This window comes from Phacochoerus africanus, chromosome 9 (assembly GCF_016906955.1).
Source record: "Phacochoerus africanus isolate WHEZ1 chromosome 9, ROS_Pafr_v1, whole genome shotgun sequence".
Taxonomy (NCBI): domain Eukaryota; kingdom Metazoa; phylum Chordata; class Mammalia; order Artiodactyla; family Suidae; genus Phacochoerus; species Phacochoerus africanus.
This window is the reverse complement of record NC_062552.1, coordinates 122,861,391-122,881,789: the sequence shown is the minus strand read 5'-3', so window position 1 is coordinate 122,881,789 and position 20,399 is coordinate 122,861,391. Positions and strand designations below refer to the sequence as shown.

At 56.1% G+C, this 20,399-nt stretch overlaps 1 protein-coding gene across 5 annotated transcripts in view; it reads left to right on the top strand.

The window, feature by feature from the left end:
• BCL11B (BCL11 transcription factor B) overlaps window positions 1–20,399 on the top strand; it is a 95,485-nt gene that overhangs the window by 33,508 nt on the left and 41,578 nt on the right. For 3 of the 5 annotated variants that reach the window (XM_047794737.1, XM_047794734.1, XM_047794733.1), the window contains one exon: window positions 6,397–6,594. The exons of the other annotated variants lie outside the window; for them this stretch is intronic. In XM_047794737.1, coding sequence (XP_047650693.1) covers window positions 6,397–6,594 — 198 coding nt within the window. The remainder of the gene's footprint in view (window positions 1–6,396; window positions 6,595–20,399) is intronic. 5 annotated transcript variants of the gene reach the window in all.

Genomic DNA, 20,399 nt, shown 5'->3' with positions numbered 1-20,399 from the left:
GGATGCTTTAAACACAGCTGGGCAAACCCTGGGAGACCTGATTTCTCCTTTTCCTTGCTTCTCCTCTCACGGACCCTTGCGATGCACCCCCAAGCCCAAACCCACTGCAGCAGGGGACCCCCCGATGGGTGCTCAGACTAAATGAGAATCCAAGGGTGCAGAGCGTGACCTGGGGAGCCCCAGGTCCCCATAGAGAATTTCTGGGTCCTTCCAAAGCTCTGGTGCAGGGACTGAGCCATGCCCGACACCTACTCACCCTCAGGGCCTGCCTTGGGGACCAGACGACCTGGGCCTGCAGGTTCTCATGGCAACTGGCTTACTGTATTCACTTAAAGCCTGGGATACCTTTTCTCTCTGCTTCGTCCCTCTCTCGCTCTCTCTCTTTATATACACATAAATATATACGTGTGTGTGTGTGTGTGTATATTTATATAATAATGAACTGAAAAACAAGTTCTAGTCTTTGCTGGTTTCTTAGTTTGTAGTAATTAAAAACTAAGAAAAAGACATGCAATAATACCTGTAGAGGGAAGGAATTTATTTTTTGAGCGCTCCTCCCTCAAGACCCGCGTAGCCTGAAACCAACAAAGAAGATGCCGAAGAATCTTTCTTTTCCACTCCTGCTGTCTCAGCCGCTCCCCACTCCCTCCCCACCCCCAGTCCCCCCAAAAAAGGGAGAGGGAGAAGGAGACAGATGAGGGGAAGGCGAGGGCTTGCTGGGTGAATACGCGCGGCCTGTCTCGTTTAAGGTAACACTCTGCTTCTTTCAAATAGGAAATTGCCAAAATGGATGTCCTTGGCTGCTAATTAGATGTATTTTAACTGCAGGATCGTTTTACCAGCTAATACTGTTATTATGTGCTTCAGCGTGAAGCTGTGGTGGAGCTGTTAAAAGAGGAGCGCGTGGCCCCTGCACAACGCTCCTGGGGCCTGCGGGGTCTGTGGGGGTCCTTCCCTGGCATCGAAGAGGCCCAGGCCCGGCCCGTGTTGGAGCCCGAGGCCTCTCAGCATCTCAGGATGGACCATTTTGTCCCTGTGACTACCTTCCTAAGGTGTTCTGACCAGGGCCTGAGGGCAGAGGGCCCCTGAGCGCTCCGGGCTGGGGACCCCCAGGGTCACGCCCCTCCCCTCTGGACCAGGCTGGAGGTCTCCCGCCTTTGGGCCCCTGGACCAGCCTCGAAGCAGCACCGTGCTGACCACGTGCCTCGGACATGCGGACCCAGGCCCAACCGCTGCCCCACACGGAGCCTCTGGCGCTGGGTTTGCAAATCTGAGCCCCTGTCCCCCCATCTTGTGTCTCTTGCAAACTGGAAAGAGTCCCGATTTCCCGTCGGGGTGGGGGGAGGTGGGCCAGGATCAGGGTAATGGTTCTTAAATGTGAGCAGAGCATCTGACTTCCTGAGCTTCCTCCCCCCAGCCCACCTCCTCCCCTTTAATACATAGCATTTTTATCATCCTTAAGACAAAGTAGCTGGCAAAATATTTAAGCGATCCGAAAGAAATGTTTTTATTTGCCCGCGTGCGAATTGGGTTATCTGCCTATCTTGTTTATGAAATTTGGGGCTGCCTTTCCTGCAGTCTGTTCGCCTCTCAAATCTTTCCCAGCTCCCATTTCCATATTTCTGCGTGCATGTTCTTTGTTAATCACTTGGCAAGTGCTTATTTGAATATTAAAAATTTCTTTAATCATCAAAGGCAGGAGCACAGTCTCATGAATATTCATATTTTCCCCCTCCTCAGACTAGAGTCTAGTTCATTACCCTGCAGTAAAAGCCAAACAGCCATCAATCGTCCTCATTACAGGCTCTGGCGTTTTGATTGGCTGCCTGCTGCCCAGAGCTTTTTTATTTTTTATTTTTTCCTCTTCTCCTATGAGCTGTCTCATACCTGCCAACAACCCCCCCCACCGAAAAAAGTCAACAATGCAAGAATAAATTTCTCCCGTTGAAAAACAACTCTGCAAACTTGTCAAACAGTCCTCGTGGTTTGCTGCCACCAAAGCAGCCACCAGCACTACCTGCCCCCACCTGCAAAAAAAAAAAAAAAAAGAAAAGAAAAAAATGCACACACAAAACACCAACCCCCACCACACACACAAAAAAAACAGGGAAAAAAAAAAACGGGGGGGGGGATTAAATAAATAAATAAAAAGGGAAGAAACTTGAGCCTCAGAGATGAATATTTGTCAAGAGAGTTGACGTAAGTCTCATTTGCATAATGACTTTGTACTTCTGCATTAATAAAATTTGCATATGAAGCCATGTTAATTACTCCTGATCATGCTTTTTGCATTCATGCATAGTAATTTTCTCCGACTTGTGAGAATTAATGTCTTGGCATGGGGGGAGGGGGCGCCGGGACTGTCAGGTCGCCTTGCCAGTGGCCCTTACTCACATGCGCTCGCTCCCTGTCTGTCTCTCTCCTTGATCTATGACTCATTTTTGCACTATCAGTAGGAGTTCTTGGCTTAAAAAATGTATCAATTGAAAGGCAGCAGTAGGGAGAAAAATATACATCTCCTGCACGCTGTATTCCAGAGCGCCTCTCGCCAGCTAGGAATCTGTATCCCCCCTCCCGTGTGGGTGGGGACGCGGAGGATGCAGCGCTGGGAAAGGCTCGCCTTCCCCTCGAAACCAGGCTGGGGCTTTTCCAGGGAGTTTTTTGTGTCTGCACGCCCGGGCGGTCGGGGTGGGCGTGTTGTCGGGGTAGTGCGCATGTGTGAGGAGGGAGCGCCGCAGGGCCCTTTCTAGAAGGGAGATGGGTCACAGACCCCCGCGGGGGAGGGAGGCTTGCAAAATGAGCCGGGGTGGAGCTTACGAAACGTGGTAGGGGTCTGAGTTTTGGACATTTTGTACCTCTTCGTGCCCCCGTGAGCTTTGTGGTCTTGGACCCCCGAGCCTCTGTTTCCTTGTTTGTGGGAGGAGCGTCCTCGCACCTGCTGATAGGACGTCTGCTGGGCTTAAATGAGATGGTGTATTTATGTATATATCTCGCGTCATTTATTTCTTTTTCCTTTAATGAAAGTGAACTTTCATGATAAGGAACGGAGCCAGCCGGGGTTTTATTTTTAAGCCACCTGGATCCTGGGTAAAGCTGAGATGGCGTCTCGGCGTCCCCCTGCCACATACCTCCCTGCACGTGTGTCTGTTTCAGTTCCAGGGGGGAGCCCGCCTCGACCGCAAAAGAAAGCGCTGCTTTAGAGGAGTGCCTTGCCTTGCAGGCCTGTGTAGAAGGCTTTCACCGCCCTGCTGTGTGTGTGTGTGGGGGGGAGGGACTGGTCAGGAGGAGGGAAAGTTCCAGAATGGAAAATAAGAGAATACGAGTGACGGTTATTGAGTGTTTACTAGAAGCCTGGCTCTGGCCAGGCGTGTCCCGACCTTCCTATAAAGGCGAGGCTGAGAAGGTGACTCACCCTGGGTCACGTGGCCGAGAGATGGCAGAGGAGGCTGTGACCCAGGCCTCGAGGAGAGAGCGTGGCCTCTGTGCTCCGGGCTTCCTCCGCCTGTGTCAGGGCACAGTCGTGGCCCAGGGTCCCAGGTGCTCTGTCGTGTGCATCCTGGATTCCCTGGCTGTGCTTTTCCGGCTCCCGCGTGCTGGGAGGTGGCCTGGGACAGGTGCTGCGGCCAGAGACAGTCTCACAGTGAGCTTTCAAAACACAGGTTGATAGAAGATGCGTAAGTTGTAAAATCCACCGTTTGAAGGTGACGTTTCACCGTTGTAAGGTGTGTGCGGTCGGTGGCCTTGTGTGTGCTCGCGGTGTTGGACGGCCGTCGCCACTGCTGGTGCCAGACATTTTCCATCGCCCCCAAAGAAGCCCTGTTCCCACCAGCCCTGACTCCCCGTCCCGCTTTCCATGTCCGTGGACTTGCTTTTCTCGACCTATCCTGGAGGATAGGTGGCTCCTGGCGTCACCTTTGTCTTTGCAGTTGCAGAGGAGCGCTTTTTGGACTTTGACCTTCGGGCAGAGCTCTGGTTTAAGCTGCTCGGGGTAGGATGGGGGACCTCTTCCCGAGAGAGAGGGTGCTCTGAGAGCCTCCTGAGGGCCCTCTGCGGGCAGCTTAAACTTGGGAGTCCCTCACCCTTCTGCCCCCTCCCCTTCCTCCATCAGGCCAGCCCCTGGAGCAGGTGGGCTTCACTGAGGCCGGAATTCGACTGAAGCGTCTCCGGGGGGCGGCCCAGCCCCCATCCCTGCCTGAGGTGGGGGGGGCGACGTGGCATTTCCAGACTCTGGCTTAACGGAGCCCCACCTTTCCAGGAGGAGAAGGCTGTGGCTGGACCTGCCCCTGCCCTTCCTCCTAGCCACCGACACGCAGGTTGTGTCTGTCCTGGCTTGGGACCGCAGTTACCTGGGCGCTCCAGCTGGGTTTCTCAGCCTTGGTGTTCGGGGGTGGCTGTGTCGTGGCCTCACTCAGAACCTCAGGGCCTGGAGTTGATTTTGGCCACTTCCGGAGGCCCGACCCAGTCCTAGGACCCTCAGGCTTCCTCCCTCCTCCCTTGCAACCCTTCCTCTCAGGATTAATGGGGCATCTTGGTCACTCCACCCCAGCTGCAGCCCCCGAAAGAGACAGGGCATAGTCAGGCTTTGGAGACTCACCTGGATTCAAGTCCAGAGCTGCCAGAGCCTCCGTTCTCCCCTGAGGAATGGGGGTGGTCTTCCCTGCCCGGCAGGGTGTTTGTGATGAACTGCGCCCAGTGCCTTGTGGTTGGTGCTCACCTCCAGGCTGCTGTCCCAGTTAGGATGACCCGGAACCTTCCGTGGCCCGAAGGCTGGGCTGACGTAGTAGACAAAGATGAACGCGCCGTGTGTCCAGTGCCGGCGGGGTTCGGGCGAGGAGCGGCCGGCTGGGGCGGGCTTCTGGGAGGAGGCTGGTGATGCTGGTATCAGGTGCTGAACTTTCTCGAGGGCCTGTGCTGAATCTGGGGCAGGACCCTCTCAGCGTCCGTGCCTGGGACTATACATGGGGTCTTGGCCACACCCGTCATGGGCTGTCATGGGCTCAGAAACGTCCCGGGCCCTGACTAGCCTGGTACAAGGTCTTCACTGGCCCAGAGGGTCGAGGTGGTGGGGTGCTAGCTTTGGTCTCTTGGCAGGACACGTGCAGGTGTCCTCAGCTGCTCTAATGCCAGTCCTGGATCACACCTGTCTGGGAGAGACAGGGACACAGAGAAAGAGCCCTGGTTCTGGAACCAGGCAGCCAGGGTTTTGGCGGGGCCGCTGCTGATGTCTGCAGTTTTCTGTGGTTATGTTGTCAGTTTCCTGGTCTGTGCAATGGGTCAGCGGAGCCCTGCCCCCAAGGGCGTGCTGGGAAGCTCATTCAAGATGAAGAGTGATAGGCTGCTGGCTGTCAGTGGGCTTGTGGGGCCTCGTGGCTCTTCAGGACCCCGGGAGCCCCTCATGGGGGCCACAGCGTGGGCAGATCCCCTCCCCTCCCCCCCACAGACCTGTGGGGGGCACTGAGCAGCATTGGGGGGGTGTCCCTGGTAGAGCGGGCTGGGGGCCGAGGTGCCCGTCATCTTGGTGATGTTTTTCTTCTGTCTCTCTGATGCTTCCCCGCTCAATTATTTACCCAGGGAATTTGGGCTTCTTCACTTGTGGTTTTGGCAAGGGCTTCACACAAATGGTTTGCCCTGGTGGTCTCTTAGCCATTTAAGATAAACAGCCAAATCAAATGCAGGCCTTGCCGGGGAGCTCAGGCAGGCTGGGGGGCTGGGTGGAGACGGGCAGGCCCCTGGCCCTGCGTCGTGGAGGTCAGAGCTGGGAGGTGCGAGGAGGGACGCTGGGCAGTGCCAGGGCTTTGGGTGGGGGGGGCAGTCAAAGCCTTCGGAAAGGCCTCGGTTGGGTGCTGTGTGTGGGTGTCCGTGTCGAGGAGGAGTGTGGGCTGAGAGAGACACCAGCTGGCGGTCCACCGGGGCCGGAGGCTCAGCAGATCCTTGGCGCTGGGAGGTGGACTGGAGCTGTCCGAGGCCTGTACAGCCGGCCCATCCCCATGGCGCAGACTTCCTGGCTCTTCCGGAGGGGGTGGCTCAGATCTGGGGGAAGCAAATCCCCAAAGGGAGTGTGCTCCCGAAGCCCCCACCTGGGGAGACCCTCCTGGGATCAGGGAGCCCCTCTTCGCCCCAGCCCCGTGCACTGGGCCTGCCTGGGATGGGAGTCTGATCTCGAGACAACCCAACCTGGCAGCTGTGAACATAGGACCTCTCAGGCCCCGCCACTTCCCTGCCCCCACCCCTGCCTGAGTCCCCACTGCCCGCCGCCCCCCCCCGCCCGGCACCCTGGGCCTCCCAGCCTGGAAGGATGGCCCGCAGCCCTCTGCCCCGGGCCCCGGTTCTGCACCCCCAACCCCTCGCCCCGTCCAGGGTCCGACTGACCAGCCTTTTCTATTGTTTTTTCTCCAGGGCCGTGCAGGCCTGCCCAGCCGCCAGCGATGGCCCCCATAGCTGCCTCCTCCTCCCACCCTCACACATCCGTGATCACTTCACCTCTGCGCGCCCTGGGCGCTCTGCCGTGCTGCAGCGCGCGCCCTGTCTCGGGTGACGGGACTCAGGGTGAGGGTCAGACGGAGGCTCCCTTTGGATGCCAGTGTCAGTTGTCAGGTAACCGACCACGACGATGATGACGCGGTGGGGGGGGGCGGGCTCCCGGGGATGGGGGGGTGTGCCCCGGTGGCGGCCTGTCCCAGGCGGGCTGGGGCCAGGTGGGGACCAGGGGAGATGTGCGACGACGTGCGCCCCACAAGGCCTTTTTGGGGAGGTGCTGGGGAAGCGGTGAAGGATGTCAGCAGAACTGTTCACCAGGGCCCTGGTCCCCATCCGTCAAGCGGTCCCCACCCACGCCGCCCCCCGTCCTGAGAGTGTCCCTCCCGCAGTGCTTTCCCCAGCCTCCCGATGTCCCCTCTCTGGGCTGTTTAGCCAAAGCTTAATTGGATAACGCTTAACATCTGAGGTTTTCTTCTGCCCTCGTCACTGCCACCCCCCTCCCGCGACCCAGCCACTACCCCCCACCTCCCAGACGCTGCTAGGAGAAGATTCCTTGGTAGTCTGTGTACGTTGCCGGAACCGTCCAAAATGCTGAGTTTCTCTTTGCGAGAATGTGTTGCCCATTAACTTTGAGAAAGAAAAAAATAGAGTCATTCGGAAGGAGTCTTCTAGTGTTGGCCCTGGGAGGGAGCGATGCCTGGCAGGGTGTGTGGGGGCAGGGCTGAGTGCCGGGCTGGGGTCCGGGGGGCTGCCCGTTCCATAGATGGGCGGACCGGGCCAGTGCGGCAACATCCCCTGTTCTCTGTGACATCCTTTCTCTCTTCCCCAAACAAAACCCAAACCACTACTGTGGGCTGGGGTCCTTGGAATTTGTAGGCAGGGACCTGCCACCCCAGCTGCTCCTGCCCAGGATCTTGGCAGGGCCTGATGCAAAGAGCACTGAGGCCACAGGAGCCTGGATGCTGCCACAGACGCAGGTGGTGGTAAGGGCCCTGGGGTCTGGTTTCCAGGCAGGAGCCAGGAAAAGAGAGGGTGGGTGCAGAGCAGGGGCAGGTTCTGTTTGTCCCCAGGCATGTTGCAGGCTTTCTCTCGATGCGGATGGTGAAGGGAAAATGATTTTTATTGGGTAGGTTTTACTTTTAATTGAAGCTGCCCCAAAGGATGGTTCCTGCTGGAACCACGGCTCTGCAGAGGGCAGCCCAGCTCAGGCTCAAGAGCTGCTCGGGCCTTCCTGCTTGGTTGGGTGGCCTGCAGCCTGCCTCACCCCTCCCCATGACAGATGGTGACTTCATAAGTCCTGGGCTTGTGTCTTGAATGCACAAAGCAAAGACTACATCGCCTGGGAAGGAGTCTGCATGGCTTGCGAAGAAGCCGGCTCTCTGCCTCAGGCTGCCCCGGTGCCCACGGTGAATGGGGCTCCCATCCCAGCTCCGTGGCTCTGGGCCATGATCCCTGCTTGCTGGGTGGCTGCCTTGCTCCCATGGCTTCCTTTAAATCAGGCTGCAGCCTTACCGCTGCTCGGGGGCCGCACTATCAAAGCCCAGCCTGGGTGTTTACAACTGGACGTGGTCAAGTTTTGTGGTGCAGAAACATGACCTCTCTGGCAGTGACCGCCTGGGGGCTTGGCTTATCCTGCTGGTGGCTCAGGCTCGGCTTGGAAGCTGTGGTGCAGGGCGGAGCTGTTAACATCCCCGTTTTACAGATGGGGGAGCAAAGCCAGGGGTGCGTGGCTGGGCCCAGGTCACAGAACAGGGAAGTGTCTTTAGGACCCTTCCCCTCAAGGCCACCCCTCTTCCCACTGAGCCACCTGCCTCCCTCCATCCAGGGTTCCTTCTCGCCCTGTCTAGGGGCCGTGTATCGAGTGCCTGCCGTGGGCTGCATATGTCGTGAATGTTCTTGAATTTAAGCCTCATCATCGCCTTAGCAGGTAGGCTTGCTATCCCCACTTTACAGATGAGAAAACGAGGCTCAGGGACACGAGGTGTCACGGTTCCTGTTCATTCGTTCACTGACTCATTCATTCATTCTCGGGCACTTAGTTTGCAGGCACTGTGCCAACCACAGTGCAGCCCAGCACGGCAGGTCCCTGCCCTCCAGCAGCTTGCAGTCTGGCGGGCAGGGTGGCACGGTGGGAATGGGGACCTGTGGGGAGGGGAGGGAGGAGCAGAGGTGGGGTTTGATCCTGGGCTGCTCCTTCCGCACCTGCTTCATCTTTGGCTTGGCCCACCTGGCTTAGAGGCCTTCTTGGATTTTAGAACTTGATGCCATGAAGGCTCAGCGCCCCTGGGCAGCCCCCAGGCTGGCTGGCAGTGTCTGGGAGGGTAGGGGGGCGCAGTTTCAGTTCCTGGGGTCCCTGGACCAGCTCCCGATCTCCTCAGGGGCCAGCTCTCAGCCTCCGACGCTCTGCCTGGATCCCCAGCATGCTTGGGTCTGCAGTAGTTAGGCTGGACCTGGTTGCACCATCATATTTTCAGATCACCTTCAATACCTGGAAGTATCCTATGCCAGCGGTTTTTGTCCCTTTGTGGCTTCGGCCCCTGGCACTGGGCTGTTGGCTTAAGTGTTTTTAGTGCCTGTTTAATTAGTAGTTGGAATGGAGTCATTGCATTCCCGGTAACCTGGTCGGAGGAACCGGTCCTCGGCAAAGATGGAACAGGGCCACCGGCCTCACTCGCTTTGTTTTGTCCCTTTTCGGATCAGGATGTGCTGAACCTGTCTCTTCAAATTAACATGGAAAACTTCGGTGTGACCGTGTCATGCCTTTGAATGCCCTTGTGGTTAGGTATCGAATATGGGGGAGACAGCGCACAGGTGTGTGTGTCTGTGTACCTTTCCTACTGGCGGCATGCCAAACAGCCCTGCCTCCCAGGACCCCACCCCCAGATCGCCTTCTGATGGTCACAGTGGGAGGAAGGGACTAGGGGTCCCCTTTGCTTTTTGACTCCGTTGAAATAGTAGGGGGCTTTGAGTCTGAGTGTTCCTGGAAACTGACATTTCTTCCCTGAGAAATTCCAGGTAGGACCTTCTCCAAGGTGTCTGGGGAGTCAGAAGGCTGGGGCTGTGGTCCTGGCCCTTACTCCACCTGGCCTATGACCTTGAATAAGTCGTTTTACCTCTCCGGGCCTCAGTCTCCCCTTCTGTAAATATATATATTAACGCATGTATATATTTATGGTATACATGTAACATTTAAAAACAAGGCTTTGGAGTTCCCGTCGTGGTGCAGCGGAATCGAACCTGACTGGTAACCATGAGGACGCAGGTACGATCCTTGGCCTCGCTCAGTAGGTTAAGCATCTGGCGTTGCCGTGGGCTGTGGTGTAGGTCACAGATACGGCTTGGATCCCATGTTGCTGTGGCTGTGGTGTAGGCTGGCAGCTACAGCTCTGATTCGACCCCTAGCCTGGAAACCTCCATATGCCATAGGTGCAGCCCTAAAAAAAAAAAAAAAAAAGCCCGTTGTGGCTCAGCGGGTTAAGAACCTGACATAGTCTTCATGAGGATGTGGGTTTGATCCCTGGCCTGGCTCCATGGGTTAAGAGTCTGATGTTGCCATGAGCTACAGTGTAGGTTGTAGATGTGGCTCAGATCTGGTGTTGCTGTGGCTGTGGCCTCAGCTGCAGCTCTGATTTGACCCCTAGTCCTGGAACCTCCATACGCTGAAGGTACGGCCATAAAAAGAAACAAAATAACCAAAAAACCCTCCCCAAGCCTCGAGGCTCCTCATATTGATCTCTGAGACAGAACATTGATCAGTCAATGACTGAAATGCTGTGTCTGCCTGCGGGTGGGACTTGGCCAGGGTTCCCAGGGCAGGGGTAGGGTGTTCCGTTTGAGAAACAGGGGGCTGTGGATCCCCTGAACCCTTCCTTGTTCTGAGGTCTTCGCCATCGGGAGGCTGTCATCAGGGTATCAGACTGCGGAGTAAAGGCTGATGTACCCTGGGTGACCTTGGACAGGTCATTTCCGCCCTCTTCCTCAGTTTCCCCACCTATAAAATGGGGGTAATTGAAGGATTTCTCTGAGGATTGAATGAGGTCATATGTGCCAGGTGCCGAGAACAATCCGTCTTGCCAAGCATGCCCTCCAGACATTCATGCCCCAGCAGGATGTCTCACCACCTCGTACCCCGACCTGCCGGGCACCATGTGGACGCCGACTTCAAGCTGGATCCCTGGTTCCCAGCCTTAACAGCCGTTGGCCCCTTAACTGTCTCAGATCATGGTCAAGCTGGATCCCTAGTTTCCATTCTTAAAGGTATTTCGCCTCTTGGCTGGCTTCCTCCTTGGGAGGTTGGAACAGGAACCGAGAAACTTCACTGCATATTTAAGAGCCGCCAGTGGTCATCAGCCACAGTGATTAATACGCACGCTTGGTGAAGTTTAAGGTCTTGGGCAAGAACACACAGGATCCTGGCCCTGGGAAGCCAAGTGTTTGGATTTAATAGAAGGAGTCAGTTGCAGTCATTAGTATATGCTGAAATCACAGGGCAATCTTGTAAAGTTAAATTCAATTTACTTTTCTACTGAAATTGTACTTGCTGTGTTATTTAACTAGTCTGGGGTTTCTTGGCATGGGTTAAAGGGACAATAAAGATAAAAGAATACCTGTGCGTAAATAGTAGGTTTCACAGTAGAATCTGTCGTTTTCTCCTCCTTCAATTATATCCCAGTGTTCGTTTTGTGTTGGTTTTATCACCAGAACCTTCCAATGGGATCTGCTGTGTGTGGATCAGACCACCCTAGCTGTGGAAGCTTGATGCAATTAATACAGTCTGTCTGGAAAGTGGCCTTATTTCTGGAAGTTTTATGTTAATGATATGGTCTGTGCTTTGCACATTTCATACCAGAACAAGACGCACGCTGTAGTTTCACTTTGGACTGGGTTTGATTAACACCGGAGGATCCCTGGGCAGTCACAGGGCGATGTGGACTTATGTGGCCGTGCTCTCCAGGCCCCTGCTGGCCCTGCACCCCCATTCTGGGGCAGGGGGTGCAGAGGCGCCCTGGTGGGGCCCGGGGGCCTCCATGGAGACCTTGGAGGGAGGGGTGAGTACGGGGAGAGGAAGAGGAGTGAGTGTGGGTGAGCGTGCATGGACCAGAAACACAGCGTCGGGGAGGGTTCCAGACCCGCCCTCGCCATTCTCTCGATTCCACGAAGGTGCGTTCGTGGTGGGCTCTTTCCTTCGACCAGGTCCCAAGGTCGATGGGGCTCAGCTCATTGTGGAAAACGGGCTCCCAGGGGAGTTATTAAAAATTCAAAGAGTCATCTGTACGCCCTGCGCTGATGTCTGCTTCGCTAGAGGGGCTGGCGGTCCAGCTCATCAGGTTCCTGGCGTCTGCGCCAGTGTCTGCTGGCTTCTGGGGATCACATCACTGCCGAGGTTGCCCTTGACCGCTTGCCTCTGAAACCCAGACGCCTCCTTCCGAAACTGGAGGAAGTGCTGGGAGAGGCCACGGAGAGCTGCAAGGCCCCCAGTGCAGAGGGAGCCGCCTCTCCGGGCTGGCAGAGGTGGCCGAGGGTGGCAGGGCTTGAGTGGACTCCAGAAAAGTCCCCTGGTGGCCAGAGCTGCAAAGTGACATCTCCTCCAGCACTATGGGTGCCGGAGGAGCTGGGGATCGGGGTGGGGGTGGGGGTGGGGCAGAAGCAGTGCAGAGCTGCCCAGTGGGGGGCAGGGCCACCTACCCTTGGGGCTGTCCTTGGATGAAAGGGGGTCCCAGCGAGGTCCTGGAGCAGAGGTGCTGCAGCCTGGCCAGATTTCGTTTCCGTCTCCAAGCCAGCCCTTCAGACGTTCTGAAAGCAGAGCTAAATCAAAGAATTCTGTTCAAATCCGCCCAAGATGTTGCTGTTTTTCTGCTCTGACAGGAGAGGCATTTGGAAGTGCCGTTTCTTTCTTTCTTTCTTTTCTTTTCTTTTCTTTCTTTCTGTCTTTCTTTTTTTTTTTTTTTTTATAGCTGTCTTAAAAAGGAGTTTGGCTGTTTAGCACAGCTGGTGCTCATTACATTATGCACTGGCAATAAAATAGCATGTGTAATTAATTTTTAATGCAGCGCTGGATGCAGCGCTTTAAAGCAGTTAGTGGATGTGAAGAACCAGCCCTGGCCACCGGCATCCGGGGTCTCAGAGCCAGGCGGCCACCGTCTGTAGCTTGAAAGGGAATCCGAAAGCGGGGATGGACGGTCCAGAAGCGGGTCCTCCACGGGTGACCTGAAGGCTTGAGCTAATTTTTAACGCTCTAGGATCAGAGATTATCATCTCACCCAACCCCTTCCTTACCTAGATGGGGACATGGAGGCAGAGTGGGGAAGAGGCCACAAGCTGTGGGCGGCAAGCTGCCTGGGACCGCGTCCCTCAGGCTCCTCCCACCGGGCCGTGCTGGCCCTGTTGCGTTCTGTTGAAAATGGAGGAGGAAATTCATCATCTGGCTGAAGCCACGTCTCAGCTTATAGGCCTGGCAACAGAGAGAATATTTGCTTTGAGGTCCCCCGTAGCCTCTGGGACCCCTACTTTTGTCAGCTGCCGGGGGTCCCAGCTTTCTGTTGTGCTCTGATCGCTGGCTGCCCTGTCTCATCTCAGGCATCTCTTCTGGGGCATGGATTTAGGTTTGAAATTATTTTTTTAAATTAAATTTTGTTTTTCTTTTTTGGTTGCCCCTCGGCCCATGGAGTTCCCAGGCCAGGGGTCAGGTCTGAGCTGCATTTGCGAAGTATGGTCGCAGATGTGGTAATGCTGGATCCTTAACTCGCAGTGCCGGGCCGGGGATTGAACCTGTGTCCCCGCACTGCAGAGATGCCGCCGATCCTATTGCACCACTGTGGGAACGCTTGTGCTTGAAATTGGATGCCGTGGTGGACACGTGTAGGAGGAGGAGCTGCAGGCCTTGTGGGAGGCTCCAGAGATGCTTGGTCCTTATTCTTAAGGTGTCTGGGTGTGAATATGGGCCCCTGGGCAAGCCACTTCCTTTCTCTAAGCCTCAGTCTCCTCACCTGGGGAGTGGGGACACTAGCAATATCTGACATTCATCCTGAGGTGGCCTTAGCTGGTTGCCTGCACGTGGGGAGGTCAAGGCAGAGGGACGTGGGGGAGGCAGGAAGGAGAAAGCCAGACTGTTGAAAAGCCTTGGGTACCCGGATGCTGACTTGGTTGCCATCTCTGAAAGTCCTGCCTGGGAGGTTTTCTTAGTTTCCGTGAAAGAGGAGAAAGGCTTGTGGCCACCACTGCTCCTGAGACTGGCTGCTGTATTTAAAGGGCCTACTGTGTGCAGCACTGTCCCGGGTGCTTTGCATACCTCGCTCAGGCACCTCTCCTCATAACTCCCGTGAGGAAAAGCGGCCCCCTCCTTTTGCTCAGGAGAGTACCTGGGCTCAGAGAGGCCAAGCAACGTGCCAGGGGTCACACAGCACACAAACAGCAGAACTGAGACTGGAACTTGGGTCTGGCCAGCCCTGGAGTCATGTTCTCAGCTCTCCCTTCCGGCTTCGAGTTGGGCTACTTGGGAGCTCAGACGTGGGCAGCAGAAAAGCCACTGGCCTCTGGGAAACCACATGCAGACATGGTCCCTGCATTTTCCTTTCTTCCTTCCCCGGTCAGGCTGGTGCCTGATCTGGCCTTGATGTAGGGATCCAGAAGTGAGCTCCTGGGGCTCGCGGGGGCGGTGGGGGAGGGGGGTGTCTCTGCCTCGAGATGCCTTTCTCTGCTTAAAGAAAATTAAACAACTGGGCTCACGGGAGCTGGGACGGCCCCGGTAGTCTGCTGGGGAGAGGGCGAGGCCGGCCGTGGGGACCAGCTTCTTCCACAGTGTGGGCCAGTGACAGAGGTGGGTGTGGGCCTCTGCCATGAGGTCCCGCTGACCCAGTGAGCCTTCTGTAGCCCCGGCTGGCCCCAAAGAGGTCCGGGTTGTTAGTGACTTAAGAGGACACAGCAGAATGGACTTCATACTGCCGGAGGGCAGCTTTGAGGTTGAAGAAGAGGCCAGGAGCATGGGACGAGATGTTGTCATCCAGCCACCCTCAAATTCCTTCCTCTACCAGGTCGGTGTAGATCCCCTCGCGTCTTCCAGTGCTTGGCCGGGCCCTGCCTTCTGTGCTCAGGAAGTGCCGATGGAGGATCAAGACCCAGACAAGGTGTGTTGCCACCTGGGAACAAGCAGAAATGCAGGGAGTGATGTCACTTCCCTCCTTTTCTTCTTCTTTTTTTTTTGGTCTTTTTAGGGCCACACCCGAGGCACGTGGAAGTTCCCAGGCTAGGGGTTGAATTGGAGCTGCAGCTGGAGCCTGTGTCACAGCCACAGCCATGCCAGATCCTTAACCCACTGATGGAGGCCAGGGATCAAACCTGCATCCTCAGGGACACTAGTCGGGTTTGTGACCGCTGGGCCCTGATGGCAACACCATGTTCCCTCATTTTCCTACCCAGTTCCTTAGACGCAAGAGAAACCAACTTGCATCCTCCTTACAGCTGGAGGTGTTTTTGTTGCTTTTTTTTATTTTAAAAAATTTTTTTCGGTGGTGGGGGTGAACTAGATGTACTTGACTTTCCAACCCGCGGGCCGGGCAGGACGGAGGGGCTTCGTGCTGTACATATTTCACAATCAAACCCCAAAAGTCTAAACCATGAAATAAAGTTTATCCAAACATAATCAAGGCTGGCCAATTTAATCCAAAAAGCAGTGGGAAGAAACCCTCGGCGGGCAGGGGTCCCTCTGCGTGGAGGTCTGCTGCCCGGGATTCTACCTGTGGGGGTTCGTAGCCCGCTCAACACTGCCACCGCCTCCTCGGGCGTTCTTCCATAATAGTGAGAGCCCGGGGGGTGGTGTGTGGTTGGGGTGGGGTAGGTGCCTTTGGCAGGATTTTCTTTATGATCAGAGTCGTCGGTCCGCACCCCAGGTCATCATTCCTGCATCCCCGCTGTGCGTCACGCTCTCTTGCAGGGCTCTTCCCACACATTTGAGCTTCCTGGCAGCGTCTCTCTTAGGAAGGTAACATCTTCTGTAGTTCACAGGTGAGACGTCTGTGACCAGAGAGGTGAGGTGACTTGCCTGAAATGGCACGGCTGGCAGAGGTGGGATTTGAACCCAGGTCCTCTTGGGTCTGGGGGCCACGGCCTGCTCTTCTCCTTGCTTTCTGGCTTCCAGACTGCCCACCCGCGGGCCTTCTACCTGGCACGTGTGAGGGCGAGGGGCACGCCAATAAATCATGGAGCTGCTCAGGGCTGGCCGAGCCCGGGATAATAAGAACGCCTGTGTTTTATGATTTCAGGGGGAGGGATCAGAGGGCGCAGGACTCCTGCAAGGAGGTTAATGCGAAAGCGGCGTCTCTACCTGCAGAGACGGGGCGGTAGGAGTCTTTGCATAAATCCAGCCATTTTTAATTATTGCCTTTGTTAATAAGAGGTGAGGAATGGCTGGGGGGACAAGGCCCCCCTGGGCCCGGGCGTTGGCCGTGGAGCTGTATTTAACGGGTCCTTTCTGATGCGGGCACCCTCTTCTAGAATCCCCTGGTGCTTTATTAACGAGCGCCTCATTTTATTCTTGCTATCATAGTAAAGGGAATCCGTGCTCGAGGGCCTACTGTGTGCACGGGCTCTGTACACGCATTCTTTCTCATGATGGTGTGAGGCTCTGCCTGTTGGATTTTTTTTTAATTGTGGTAAACTGCACGGAACATAAACGTTACCACTGTAACTGTTTGTAGCCCAGCGGCGCTAAGTCCTCTGACATTGTTCTGTGACCGTCCCCCCCTTCCGTCTCTAGAACTTTGTCGTCGTCCCAAGTTGAAACTGTCCCCGTCAACACTGACTCCCCACCCCCTGCCTCCCAGCCCACAGCCACTCTTCCCCTTCCGTCTCCGTGATTTTGACCGCCCTGGGGGTCTCCTATGCGTGGCTCATCTCACGCAGCATCATATCCTTCACATAAGAGCTGGTGTCAGCATCGCCTCCGGGTTCAGGTTGAGTAAGAGTCGCTGTGTGGACGGGGCTCAGTCTATCCATTCATCGTGCGATGGGCGCTGGTTGTTGCCACCTTTTGGCTGCCGTGAACAGTGTGGCTGTGAGTGGGTGGACGCCTTGTGGTTGGAGACCCTGCCTTCAGTTCTTTGGGGGCGAATGGCCAGAGTGGAATTGCTGGATCGTGTGGTAACTCTGGGTCTAACTCATTCGGGAACCGTGCACCCATTTCCCGCAGTGCCTGCGCGGCTTTGCCTTCATTCCCACCAGCGGTGCTCAGGGGCCCTGTTTCTCCACCCCCGCCCTTGACCTCTGGAGTTTGTCGTTGGGGACCCCGAGCCTCAGGTGTAGGGATACCAGTCGGCCCAAGTTACGTGGTTAATACACCTGAGGGTCTGGGGTGGGATCGGCCCCCACTGACCCCAGCCTTGGCGCCTGTGGCCGTGATCAAGGACCAGTGCCTCCAGGGTTCCTCTGAGGGTCTCTGACGTCAGCTCTCATCTCCCAGGATGCTGGTTTTCTGCAGTCAGCTAAACAGTTCACTAGCTTGAGAGTTGGGGGGGGGGTGGCGGTGAGAAATTCTGCAGATGGACAGTTTTCACTTTCCTTTCTGCTGTGTCCTCAGGGCGTTGCTTTGGGTTCAGTTCAGCAGAAAGAGCGGGTGTTCAGAGTGGGGACACATGGGGGCAGGGTAGCTGGCTGGTGTCCTGGGCCCTCTCCGTCCTCTCTGAGCATCTCCCGTCTGCCTGCTGTCACCACGCCAGCCTTGCCCACCCCGCTGGGCTGGGAGGAGTTGGAGGGCAGCCTTAGGTGGAGTACAGGGCGGCGTCCTGGGTCTGCCACTCTGGTTCCGAGTCTTGGGTGCTTTGCTGCAGGGAGAGGGTGAGGGGCTGCAGTGCAGATTGTTGCTGTGCTTTCTCCCCGTGGCCCTGCGTTAGTTACTGGGGGCTGCTGTAGCAACAACGAAAGTCGCTGTCTCACGGTTCTGGAGGCCACAAGTTCAAAAGCAAGGTGTCAGCCGGGCTGGGCTCCCTCTGAAGGGGAGAATCTGCTTCTGGTGGCTCAAGGCATTCGTTAGCCTGGGGCTGTGTCCTTCCTGCCTCTACCTCCCTGGTCAGCTGGCCTCCGCCTTCGTGTCAGTCTTCTCTCGTGGATGATTAAAATTAAAAGGACAGGAGTTCCTGGTATGGCTCCACGGGTTAAGGACCTGATGTTGTCTCCACGAAGATGTGGGTTTGATCCCTGGCCTTGCTCAGTGGGTTAAGGATCCAGTGTTGCCATGAGCCTTGGTATAGGTTGCAGATGCGGCTCGGATCTGGTGTTGCTGTGGCTGTGGCATAGGTCAGCAGCTGCAGCTCTGATTTGACCCCTAGCCTGGGAGCCTCCATGTGCCACAGGTGCACCCATAAAAAAGGGAACATAAAAAAAAATAATAATTTAAAAGGGAGTTCCCCTTGTGGCTCAGCGGAAACGAATCCGACTAGGAACCATGAGGTTTCGGGTTCGATCCCTGGGCTCCATCAGTGGGTTAAAGATCCGGCGCTGCCGTGAGCTGTGGTATAGGTCGCAGACGCGGCTGGGATCTGGCATTGCTGTGACTCTGGCATAGGCTGGTGGATATAGCTCCGATTCGATCCCTAGCCTGGGAATCTCTGTATGCCGCGCGGGTGCGGCCCTAGAAAAGGCAAAAAGACAAAAAAAAAAACCCAAAAAAACAAAACCCCAAAAAACAAAAAACCTGGAAAGGCCAATCGGCATTGGGTTTGGAGCCCCCAGGGGTAGAATGCAGAAGGGCCGTCATCGCTGCTCCTGAACCTGATTGTGCCTTCAGTGACCCTTTTCCCAAGTAAGGTCACAGTCACAGATTCTAAGGATGAGGGACATTTCATTTCGGCGTCTGCCCTTCAACCCGTGATGTACCCCTCCTGCACGGTGTGCCCTCCGGGGCAGGAACCCCAGGTGGGTGCCCTGCGGGAACTCCCAAGATCCCAGCAGTTTCAGGCACAGGCGGGGTGTGCCCCAAAGGTGGGTCAGGTTGAACCTGGAGCTGGTGTCCGATGGGACGGCCACGTGGTCCTCTCCCCAGGATCCAGGTGGCTCTCAGATACTGTCACCTCTGGGCAGGACTCAGACCTCCACGGTGTGTGGAAGGTTGTGTCCCCTGCCCCGCAGTTCTGGCCCCAGGCCACAGAACGCGGTTGTTACCAGAGAGGGGGGTAGCTTTAAAAAACAGTCTGCAGTGATTATTACGAGAAAAATTAGTAGAGTTGCATAGGAGCTAAAAATAGCTGGACACATACTTGCCTATAATTTTTTTTTTTTTTAAGAAAATGTAATTATTTTGGGACATAGGCTCTGAGAAGCCAGGAGTATTTTCGTCTGCATCGTCTGAGACGTGGTGGGTCTTCTCAGGAAGAAGCACGTGTGTGAGGCCCCAAGGCAGGTGGCCTGTGGAGCTGGGCGGGGACCGGGGCGGGTCTGAGGGTCAGGAGCCGGGTCCTGGCCCCCGGTTTGCTGGGCATGTCTTTGCGGGGAGGACAGTCCCTGAGTGGCCTCACTGTGGCCACACTGGGCCCCCTGGGAGGGCTGAAACTGCTGCAGCTCTGGGACCCGGAGGCCCAGGGATTCCCTCTGGGTGGGGCCGCCCTGCCCCACCCTCCTGTGCTGACCCGGGTCTGAGTGGACCTACAAGAAATAACCAAGACTTGAGGGAGAACATTCCATGGCTTTTTCCTTTGGAGCCAAACGTTGCCTCATGTAATTTTCTCCCTGGTTTTTCCCATTGCCTCTGCCAGGGGCCTTGGGACTGGCACAGACCCCGTAATAAAAGGCCCTGTGTGTTTGTGCATTAATATCTCCGCATATGTTCATGTGTGTGTGTGCATATGTGTATGCGAGTGTGTAGTTGTGCATGCATGTGTACGCACATGTATGTGCATGTATGTGATTGTGACCGTAGATGTGCGTTGATATGTGAGTGCGTGTGGTTGTGCGTGTGTGCGTGTGTGTACGCGTGTATGGAGGCGGGCACTCTGGTGTGTGTGCGTGCGTGGTGGTAGTGGCCTGTGGTGTGGGGACGCTGTCAGCACAGAGCAGCCCCCCGCCCGCCCCGGCCCAGTGCCGGGTGTTTATGGTGGAGACACTTTGGATTATTTTTCCTCCCCGAACTTTGCCGTCTCCTGGATCGCTCTGTGTGCGATCAGGTTTCGGCGCTGAGGCCAAGTCTCCCTCTGGGGGTGAGCTCGCCTTCTCCGTCCCTTCTGGGGGAGACGGCGTCCCCCGTCCCACCCCAATCTCAGAGGGAGACTGCAGTTCCCAGGCCCGGAGCATGTGGCCAGTCTTGAGTGCGCCCGCCCGGGAGGGTGTGCAGTGGGGGGAGATGGGGGGAATGCCAACTTGGACGTGGACGCCTGGGGTCGAGTCCCGACCCTGATGAGGGCACTTTGCTAAACCCTTTCAGTGTCCCTCAGCCCAGCTCTGCAAGGGAGGCTCTGTTGTCCCCATTTTGCAGATGTGGAAACTGAGGCGAGTCTGACTTGAGAGCCCTGAACCTTCCCTGGATTAGATTAGAACCTTCCCTGTTACACGCCCACCTCCAGCTGCCGCTGGTGTGTGGAGGAGGTGAGTAGGGGCAGGCATTACTATACTGTTTTTATGGCTGTTACGGCTGTAGGTATTACCGCAATCCTTACCACGCTGTCTCCTGGCATCTGCATGCGCCCCCCCCCCCCCCCCCCCCCCCGTGGCTCAGACCTGCCTCCTGACCTCTCTGGCTCCCAGGGGGACCATTTCGTCCTTCCCAGGCGATGGGCGTCCTTACCTCGCAGCCTTTGGCCCCTCCCTCCCTCTCCCCTCCCTTTTGGGTTTGTGTGTATATGAGGTCTGATTGTCTTTCTCCCCTAATTGAGATAATGAACACAGTGTTTCCAGAACCACTGCACTGAAAGTCAAGTGCAAAGTGATGGTTTTCATTTCTG